Source organism: Metopolophium dirhodum, chromosome 1 (assembly GCF_019925205.1).
Source record: "Metopolophium dirhodum isolate CAU chromosome 1, ASM1992520v1, whole genome shotgun sequence".
Classification (NCBI taxonomy): domain Eukaryota; kingdom Metazoa; phylum Arthropoda; class Insecta; order Hemiptera; family Aphididae; genus Metopolophium; species Metopolophium dirhodum.
The window spans coordinates 26,094,158-26,105,645 of NC_083560.1; the positions used below are offsets into that span (position 1 = coordinate 26,094,158).

The 11,488-nt window shown below is 29.0% G+C and overlaps 1 protein-coding gene and 1 pseudogene across 1 annotated transcript; both read right to left on the reverse strand.

The window, feature by feature from the left end:
* Nucleotides 1–8,059: 8,059 nt before the first annotated feature.
* On the reverse strand, nucleotides 8,060–9,673 carry LOC132935058 (uncharacterized; annotated as a pseudogene).
* A 469-nt stretch (nucleotides 9,674–10,142) lies between these two features.
* Nucleotides 10,143–11,061, reverse strand: LOC132935067 (uncharacterized). The gene is made up of 2 exons (XM_061001519.1): nucleotides 10,588–11,061; nucleotides 10,143–10,481 (listed from the first exon to the last, which is right to left on the reverse strand). The coding sequence occupies exons 1-2, from the start codon at nucleotides 10,951–10,953 to the stop codon at nucleotides 10,143–10,145; spliced, it is 705 nt and encodes a 234-aa protein (XP_060857502.1). The 5' UTR covers nucleotides 10,954–11,061.
* Between the last annotated feature and the right edge of the window lie 427 nt (nucleotides 11,062–11,488).

Below are 11,488 nucleotides of genomic sequence, written 5' to 3' on the forward strand. Positions count from 1 at the left end.
TATTCTGCTTGTGGAGGAGACAACAGATCTTAGTCTTATATCAAGTCCTTATTGTACGTGTAGTACAAACGTCAATAAATTATATGAAAAAAAAAATGAAAACATATTGATTAGAATAGTATACAAGTTATTTCATTTGTCATAACTTTCTGTTACACCCTGTATTTTAATGATAATCTATTATAAGAATAATATTTTTTATTTAATTTATATTTTTTTTGACGTCCAACTTACTATACGTCTCTCTTCAATAATGATCTTATATAATTGATTTCAAATTTAACATTCTCCATTACAGTCACCCACTTGTAATCTACTGTACTGCAGACCGACATCCACTTACTTTGAAGCCCTGTTTAATAAATACATTCAACCATTTCAACCCTTGTTGTAATCTGATGTTTCGATACTTTTTTATTTCAGCTGATGGGGCAAAAAAAAAATGGAAAAATTTAAGGGATACTTATGCGAAAGAATTAAAAAAAATTCCCAAGCCTCGTTCGGGAGCTGACGCTGACCATGAACCGGAGTATACAGGAACTTGGCCATATTTTGAGTCCTTATCATTTTTAAAAGTTATTTTAAAACCCCGAAAACAAGACGGAAATATTATTGAACCAGAGGAATCAGTAGAAAACTATTTAATGGATTCATCGGAGTCTACAACATATGCTAGTCAGGGAGACATATTTGACACGAACATGACACAATATAATTTTGAACCTCAGGGATCTGAACTTGAACGATCTGAGTCGGTCATGACAACAGAAAATGAAACTGAAGCAAGACGTAATTATAGCATCTCTTCAGCCTCATCCTCAACAACAGCTACGACAAAACAAAAACGAAAACATAAAGATGATGGACTAGAAGTATTTATTCAATTAGAAAGAGAAAAGATACAAGTTTTTTTTTGCGACAGGATCAACAAGATAACAATGATGATGACTTACTTTGGTTCAAATCGATGTTACCATACGTGAAACAGTTGCCTTCATTAAATAAGTTACGTTTTAGAACCCAGATGCAGGAGCTACTTTTTAAGGAGTTGTCAAGTTTAAACAAGTACCACAGTTTGATTCGCAAAATTCATTTTTCCCTAAAGATTATGAAACCTTATCAACTTCAAGAAGAAATTATTATAAAATTTTTAGTTGAAATAAAAATTATGATTAATTTTTTTGGTTTATTCTATACTTAAATTGATGTTACTTTTGGCGATAACAATATGCAGTAAAAACTTTTTTTTTAACATTTCTACATTATTAATTAACATTAATAATAAATACATTTTAGATTTGCATTACATTAAAAAATTTACCTTATAATTAAATACAGTGGAACCACAATAACTCGAACATCTATTAGTCAAATTTTCAGTAATTCAAAGGAATACTTGAGCCAATTCAATGTATACAAAACTAATTTCTATAACTCGAATTTTTTTTGCCCCAGATCGATTCGAGTTATCGAGGTTTTACTGTATATTATTATCCTATTACAAATATTGTCTTTTACCTTAAAGTCACCATCAATCGTTCTTCAACTGAAATAGGTTGCTGGAAATGAGTAGGTTTTAATTGCAAAACAGGTTTTATAGTGTCCACGATATAATCAAAAGTTGTGGGTAACATTCGAGCATACTCCTTAAAAAGCAATGGTTGACTCCTCAGTTCTTCATATAAATGGTGAAATTCTCCATGAATATGTCTTTCTAGATAAATAATGTTGGTTTCATTTCTTTGTCGTAGGTGGAGTTTCTTCATAAGTTTGTACTTAAGGTACGAATTTTCCATTAAAAACCCTTTTCGTACGTCCATGATCAATGTACTATTTATATTGAGTAGTGATAATGATAATTATTGTGTAAATTATATTATTGGTATGTTGGTTTACAAAGACAAAACTGTGTTTGTAGTTTGTACGCGAGTGCCGACTTTCATGGACCGACTGATCGACCGCGAGTCGCCGCGAAAGATCGGCGGTGCATATAGGACAATGTTGCCGCATCGCGTCGCGCCACGTTGGATCGCTTGAATTTTCACGTGAAATGCACCGCACCGCGTTAGCGTTGAATTCGCTCACGTAGGCCGCCGCGTTATTTTAAAGGTGTGTTTACAATTTTAAGACAACTAGGTACATTAATTATTCTTATCAAACTATTCAAATTAAGTTTAAACAAATAAATAAGTAATAATTAAATCATAAATTATAAGACAGGGACAATTTTTAAGTATGGTACAAATTTATGGATATGTGGGTTTTATAAACAAGATTTCATCTTATACCTACTTAATATAATTTTTATAATGTTCATAATTATTATAAAATAATAATTGTTTAATAGGTATTTCGTATTTCGTGCATAAATGTATACATGTATTAAGGGCATCTTTTTCCCCAAGTTCAGTATTATATTTATTTAATCTAAAAACATCGTAAATATTTTTACGAGTAGAATAATAAAATTATGGTTGAAACTAACACTTTCAAATTTATAAAAATATAGATTTGTTAGTATTTCTTTTGCACGAGATTTCTCCAAATGTAATATCATAAGTATTATATAGTACATCAGTATTCAAATGAAAGGGTTTCTTAAAGCCTAAAGGCTATCCTTAGTAATGAATTTATAGTAGTTCTGAGTAAATCTAAATATTTATTGAAGGTACCACCCCATATACAAATTCCATATGTATATGTTACGGACAAGGTGAGGTAGTTGGGCATTGTGCAACAATAGCCGGGCATTGTGCACAGTGCCCATCAGTTTCGGGTAAAGTATTCAGTTAGTAATAATTGTTTACTATGACCGGTCATTCTATAACAATGTCATAACAAAATATATTTTTTTAATTGTTAATACCTACATAATATTATATTTATCGAAATATTATTTATACGTAGGACAGACGTTTAACTGGACTTCTTATGCAAGCAATAATCAGTGCGTTCGTTAATTCAATTTGTGTATTTGAAGTAGTACTTTATTTTATCTAAAACCTAAAACTCTCACAATATTGTCTACGAACAACTGCGAATCAGGTAAGGCATATGATATAATATTTTATGTGGATTGCAGTCAATACGTTCTATGAGCTTTTTTCCATAAAATCATATTGTACGGTGTATTTGATATAATTCTCGAATATACGATCTCGAGAGCCCTCTGAACATCTGGAGGAAGGTAATAGCGTAATTTTTACAATTCTAGCTTTTACCATTTTAATATAATTATCGACAGGAGTCGTATTTATATGTTATCCTATTTTACGTTATTACAAATATAATACTAATAACAGAATTAAAGTTGGTACTTGGGGCATTTTTTTTATTTTTTTATATTGCAAGAGTTTTGCAGCAAGACCTGAAGTGCAAGACCAAATGCAAGACCGAGTCCAAGACCAAGGCCAAGACTGCCATAGTCTTGGTCTTGGTTTGCTCATCACTAATTAGTTATCTTGTGTTTTTATTTAAGTATAGAAATATAATATATTAAAGTTATTATTACTAAACACATCAAAGACACTACTAAGTTGTTTGGTAATGATATCAGAATCATCCTTTGTTAATACATAGCTATACTATTTAGAATATATTGAGTTTATAATATATATATTTATGTCATCTTATATTTGATACCCAGCATGTTGTAGGGCAGTTCGTAATAAATTGACCACAAACGGTACGAATAAAAGACGCCCACTCCAACCACGCGATGTGTTTTTTACAATTACTTACATAATCTATTTAACTGTAATTCGACAGTTAATAATATTCTTTAAACTTTACCGTTTAAGCCGGAGCCTTGTATTACATTTTCACGCTTTTTGACCCAACGAATAAAATTTTATTGAAATGTATAGAAAAAAAACTAAAATATTTGAAAATTAAATGTGTCCGTAAACCGCTCAAAACAGGTAAAAATATTTTGAAAATATTATGGTGTATAGAAAATGAAAATATAAACGTTCAGTGAAATTTTCATGTATTTACAGTTTTTGTTTTTGAATAACAATAAAATAACAAAACCACTACATGTGAAAAATTTAATTTGATTTGCTTTTTTTTTCTTGATCAAGGTAGACAAATGTATAAAGAATCTTGTATTACATTTTCAAATCTTAGATTTAAAAAAAAAGTTTGTATATGAATTCTTAACTTAAAATAATTTGCTTATTTTTGTAGTTTGTCCGTATTTTGTCAAAATTTGAACTTTAATGCTTATAAAAAAAATCTGTGGTTAAGGATTTAAAATTGTTTTTTAATGTCTTTAAAACAATATAGTAGGAGCCTTTTGAAAACTATTGGGAATTTCAAATTTTGACCTCCCGAATGCACCAAATAGATTCACTTTTTCATCGAACAAGATATTGTTGAAGAAAATCATCAGTTTTACTGCCCCAAACGATGATGACTGACGACAGACACAAAAATAAAAATTTAGTAAATAAACACACATCATTGTAAAATTAATACATTCATCGCTCACAATTAAAAATAATATGCACTGATATAATATCAAAAAATAAAAATAAGCAATTAAATATGGGCACGAAAAAAAAAATACAGGCCTAATATAAGGATAATTACATTTTCTAATTAAATATTTTATTGATATAATATTATAATTTATTATGTTCGTATATTATTTAAATATTAATTACATTTATTTATCTTTTAATATTTTATTTATTATAATTATTTTACTTTGATAAATTTTCACTATGTATCTTATTATAAATAAAAAAAAACAACGAAACAGCAAATACAGGTCTCATATTATTCATTCAAATGTAATGTAATATTGTGGACCTTGATTCGTGAAAAATATTCACCGAAGTGCTTGCTATTTTCGATAAACTATCAATCGGTATGTGCACTAAAAACTTTGAGTATTCTATCACAGATGTTGTGAAATATATATAGTGTACTTACTAAGCTTACGATAAAGTTAACCAAAAAAAATATGCAAATGCATGAAAGCCCTTGCTCTATAATAATCATACCGCAAAGACTTACAATAATGTTTATATTAACGAAATATTGTAATCGTTGTGTATTTTGAATGTTTACCTGTACCTATACCTACGTAAAACTTTCATACCTACTAAACAAAGTAGAACAACGATAATAACAACAATAATAATATATTATAATATAATATACGCGTCGATGTCCTGCAGGTTGCAGCGGCGATACAGCACATGCCGGACGGAATTCCAACGCGAAAAATAATTTGTTTTCTTTGATGATAATAATAATATATTATATTCTTTTATAACGCGTACGGTCGAATGAAAACATGTAACCATGTATACTGTACTATACCCGCATGGTTGGGAGTATCTTCGATATAAGTAGGTACCTAGCTGATACAATTGTATCTTGTATCTAGTATCTCGTTATAATTATAAGAAGTATCGAGTATCTTGTATCGCGATATATTTTTAGTCAATGTATCGAGTATTTTATAAAATAGTTTTATTGAAAAATATTGGATACATTTGCACTCGGCACTATTTGCGATTATCATTTTGAAGTTTTAATAACACGCATTATTATATTGTTCTAAAATTAATAATAGGTATACTATATCATTCCTTCCACGATATCTTCACCCTTAGTAATTTTATATTATTATAATGCATAAGTATATAAATCAATTGTTATTTTAAATAGCTTATTCGTTAAAGTTAATTGGTAATGAACCAGGTATTAAGTTAGGTTAGTACATTGTACCTATTGTTTTACAAAATATTGAGAATTATTTTGATACTTATTCCTGGTTTCATAAACAATCAAAATCCATCGAAATAAAAATATTATATTCTCTTTTTAAAAAATAGTATCCAGTTATGTACCGTAAAGGTGGGTAAGTAGAAATAAATTTTCAAAATAAGTTTCATTGACCTATAACAACTACAATCTAAGTATAACTATATTATTTTATAAGTTCTTGTTGTATTAAATTGGTTATATTATAATGAAGAAGCGAATTCAATTGATAACTTTTTACCCCCATAATAATTGTTGATAAAAAAATTATTGATAAGAAACTTAGAAACTTCATTAAAAGGCTGAAGAGTTATGTAATTGGTTAAAAATAAAATACTTTTATTGTTATGAAATATGTTTAAAATGTGTTTTTTTATATATTATTTTTTTTAATAAATAATGTTAAATAAAGACTATAACTAAGTAATTTGAATTGTTTTTTTTTTAAATTCCAAATTATGTTTTTATTCAACCTCATTAGAGTTGAATAACAATTTCTATAAAAACTAAATAGTTTTTTTTATTTTCACCCACACCTGCAAGTGAATAGAAACATCCGCTTAAAAAATAAAATTGTATAGTTCGGTAATCATTAAACTTGCCATCTTGTACTACTCGGCAAGACCCAAATTTTGAAGTACTTTAAAGCGTTGTGCACAATTTAGATCCAGAAAAATAACAACAGAAAGGTGTAAACGTGTTTCTATTCATCCACTTTTACGGTACTTAGCTTAACTAATTTGTTTTTGTTTTCCTCGTCACTTTTTAAAAATATTGGGATATTATTAAAATTACCAACTAGATTCACTTTTCCACTAAAAAAGATACCGAAGTTGAAAATCGAGGCATTATATAAATTATTGATCGTATAGATATATAGACGCCATACTTCTCAAACATTTGCTAAAGATTCATTCTCAAACGTATTTATCCGCACATAAAAGCAAAAAATGTACTCCAAATCTCACAATTATCAAACTTCAAAAAAATTTCGTATACATTTTGTCATACTTAAATGTGGTTAAGATAACTTGCAAAATTACTGTAGTCAGGTAGTCTGTAAGCTATTAAATATTAATAACGCTTTCCTTCACAATATGCCATTTTTGATATACAGCCCTCTTGTACTGCCAGTACGATATACGCAGGAAACATTGGAACTACTAAAAACTACAAATGAAGGGAAATCGTTACTGTCAACATTTCATAAAAATGGTTTGTTAGATGGTGCAGGTCGTAGGCTTTTGGGTCATTTAATTATAAATAGAGAACTCAGAGATGATGTCCAAAGACATATTCTATCGACACGTTTACATAACCTTGCGTACCAAATCACAAAAGTTTTTCAAAATGAAAGAGTACATGAATGAATACATTTCTTTCGGACCGGTCATAACTATACGGCTATCACTAAAAAAGACTGATGTCAGAAGATGGTCCTTCAATTACAGAGTACATGACTGAGTTGCTTGAAAAAATCTGCAGGATATCTCCTTGTAAGTGCATGTCATATTATAAATAATTTGTAATTTGTATCTAATTACCTCAATTGATTGTTTAGATTTTATTATTTATTCTTCAGATTTTGAAAGTCTTTAACGTTGCTTATCCAAAATCTGTTGAAAAACTTTATCAGAACCTACCAATAAAGAGAAAGAAGTTTATCGACCAAACATAAACCTGACATATTTTTTCTCGGAAAACTATATAATAGGTAATATGTAATAGGGAATAGGTATATTTCAACGAGTTAAGTACAATGGTGCAATCAGAATTTGTTGGTCGGAGTTAGTTCCAAAGTTATAACCTTTTGAAGATTTGCAATTTTGAATATTTTATGTCTACGAAAATTATTCCACAAATCTATTCAAAAAAAAAACATGCATTCAATTACTATAATAAATAGTATGTAATATTTCATTTTGCGTTATTTTTCGCAAAGCGGTTGAAAGTGGACTGTTTTTAGGGGTTGAGTATAGGCAATATGTTATATTCATTGGGTAATTGCTGTGTGAGTGTGTGTGTAGTAACTGATCATTGGTGTACGTAAGTTCCCCGAACGCGTAATTATTTCGTTTTATCAGTAAACAGTTCAACAATAATTTTATTACCGTCACAGCGCGCATTGTATTGACAAAACAGGTAGGTAAATACAACATCGTACTTACATAAAGTATAATGTACCTAGTTCATAGTTTTATTCAAAAACATAATCATTATAAATTATATATTGACAACAGTAAGTCTTTAAAAAAACAATTGTTTGTATTATATTGCTACATAAATAGACCTTTATTTAACTAGAGCTTCTTTGTCGGTATACCGGACCTTATTGGTAGTCCTCTATCAAATCTTGGGTCAATGATTTCAGGCAGTAACGATTCCATGTAAAATGTTGTGACAAATGGTTCAATTTTTGATGTCCAAAATTTGACATCTTTGGATATCTTGTCTACTATAAAACCTAAGATAAACACGTTTAAAATCAAACGTATAAATTATAATATTTTAGATTCTACGAAAACAACTGTCATACACTATTACCTTTTGGAGTCCAAACAACAAAATAACAGTAGTTCCTTTCTGTAATGTTGAGTTGTGCTTGAACTTGATAATAATAATTATCAGTTTTTTTTAAAGTAATTTTTTCACCATCGGATATCATGTACTTTATTTTTTTTTTATGTACTGCCTCTTCTGGAGTATATTCTTTCATGCTCGGAGGACACTTTATCTCCAAGATACAGTCTTTACCTATTAACCCGTCAGGACTTGCTGCGAGATAGGGTTTATTCTTATGAATAAACAATCCCGCTGGTTCGATTTTCTCCTTTATGGTTTTTTTGGAATGCATTTCGGGCTATTGATTCGTTTTCAATACCATACCTTAGTAAAACATTTTATAAAAATAATTATATACCTAAACAATGACTATTGTAAAATAAATAAAATATAAGTAGACCACAAACCTAGTTGAAGAACTTCCTTGAAAAATATCATATAAAAATATTTTATGGTATTCGCTCGTGAAGTGGTGGGTCTTAATTTACAAACTTTTCCAAAATTCGATGCTGTAAGTCGTTGTTTTCTAAATTTTTTCCAATCGTCATTCTCTTGTTGTCCAACGGTATTTCTTTCTATTTTTATTATTTCATCAACGGATAAATCAATTTTTTTTAAAAATGCAATTTTTTGGCGTCATATTCTTCAAGTGACATATCAATTATACCTATTCCAATGTCTACAGCTCCATAATCTTAATCTGGTCCAGCAATACATTTTTGTTTTTTCTCAAATTTTCTATTATTAAATAACATAACAGTAGATTTTTAAAATTGTATTTTAGACGTACTGCAGGCGTACCTACTGTTAATTATAGTATGTTATGTTATGTATTATAGGATATTATATTTATTATTACACTCTATATTATTAGGTACCTATATAGTTGGTTAAATTAAATAATTTATACCTGGATTTATCAAAATTTAAACGTCGACCGACTCTCCTATGCTGGTTTTTATCAATCTTGCTTATAAATTTTTTAGTGTATATTCCAGGACTTACATTTGTAACTTTTTTATGAAAATTATTTAAATATTTTGGACCAAAATTAAATAATAAAATTGCAGCATTACATCCTGCACTGTATGATCCTAAAATACAAATTAATTGCATGTGATATTATTTAGATATGTATAAATATCTTTTACTCAAAATTTAAACTTTTACCTCGTAAAGAAAAATTCACCCTTTTTCCACCAACAAATTTCGCTACTACGCTATTAAACCCTTCTACAGCATTATTGTTAACATTGTAAATTAAGCTTTGAGCATGATGGGCAACAATATTTTTGGCTCCTGATATATCTGCCCATAAGCCACAAGATTTCATTTAGGAACTAAATCAATTTCGTTGTCTTTTGGACCAGTGCAAAAATAACTAAGTAAAAATAACAACTGTAATAATCATAGAATAATAAGTGATAATGTTGGTTATAAAATAACTTACCTTGAGCATTCAGAATGGCTACCAAATACATGAAACGGACTATTTAAAATATCTTTTTTTAGAAGAATCACTTTTTCATTATGCAACAATGGCATTTCTTTTCTATGCAATATTGCCTTTGTAACCGCGCATCTAAAATATTAAATACCTAACATATTAATTTTCTCAAAATGAAATATAATAATAAAATAATATACAATTAATTTGTTTTATTATTTCTTATGTATAATTATATATTATATTCTTAATATACCTTAATTTAAGCCTTCTATCTTTTAATGTTTTCCTTAAAAACCCTGGGACTACAGTTCCAGAAGAACTTTTACGACGAGCTGACATGTCTACAATTCTATTACAATAGTTTCTTAAAATATGGTTCATACATTCTATTTTTTTTTACATCTATGTCGTAATCTGCGTAAGGTTTAGAAAGTGTTAACTTCTTCATTACACTTGAATCTCCATCTTCAATTAATTTATCATATATTAAATTATGCATAGTCACACTTTGACAGAATCCCTCGACAATTATATCGGATTCCATGGCAGTAGAAGTCCCATTCCAATTTTTAAAACACTGATGAGATGGTGATTCTTTTTCACTATTTTCATTATTTTGGCAAACTGAACAGTGTTTATTACGAACGCCCATAAAAAAAACTTTTTTGGTCCTATACCCAATGATAGACGCCTAAATAATAAATTAAACATCAACGTAACATGTGTCTAGTAAAAACAAAATAAATAATTATAGATGACCTAAATAATTTTTTTAGAAAATCTGACAGAATACTCACTACACCAGACAAAGCATTATAGCCACTTTTATAAGATCTCTTTGACCATGCGCCATCAGCTATCACTGTAATCAATGGAATTCCGTTTTCATTGACATTATTTTCCATTACAGCTAACGCAGCTTCTTCTTTCCCAGCATCAATCACCGCATCAAAAGCCAAATCTTCGGTGTGCTTTTTTACGTCATTGTGATATTTTTGGTAACTTGGATTGGAAATATTCGGCATATTTAAAACTGCTGTAAAAGTGTCCAATTGGGAAAATCCTTGTCCAGTATTTACAACTGCTGTAACCACTGCTGTATTTATGCACACCGACGAAGAATTATTACATTCAGTTGTTATGACTTCTAATTTGTTACACATCGTACATTTAAAAATAAATTCAGAATAAAAACCATTTTTTTTTTCATTTATCAAAGTAAGATCTTTAAATGAGCAGCCAAAAAGTGGGTGGTTGATTTTCTGAATCGAATCAAATAAATGATTTATATTAACAATACGTCTACCACCACAAATGAACCTAGTGAAAAAAAATTAGAAAAGTATATTATATGATATACTAAAACTGTAGGTATTTAACTAACAAACTAAGGTTTAACAATATGGTACAAGGTTGTCCATACATTTTTTTTAAATATCTGTAAACAAAATTCGTCAAAAAACGAGACTATTTGCAAAATATTTAGCAGTCCAAAATTTAACGCAGGTTGTCCATAAGTCTTGCTTACAATTATAATAAAAAAATCGAGCGTAAGTCAATTAAACATTTTTTACGAGCGTCTAAATTTTCAATTTTTACGAGTCTAAATTCACATCCACATTACATTCTATGACCGAAGCCCACTCCACCTCTACCGTACGTCTGTACAGCAGAGCGAGTTCCTGATTTTTACTTTTG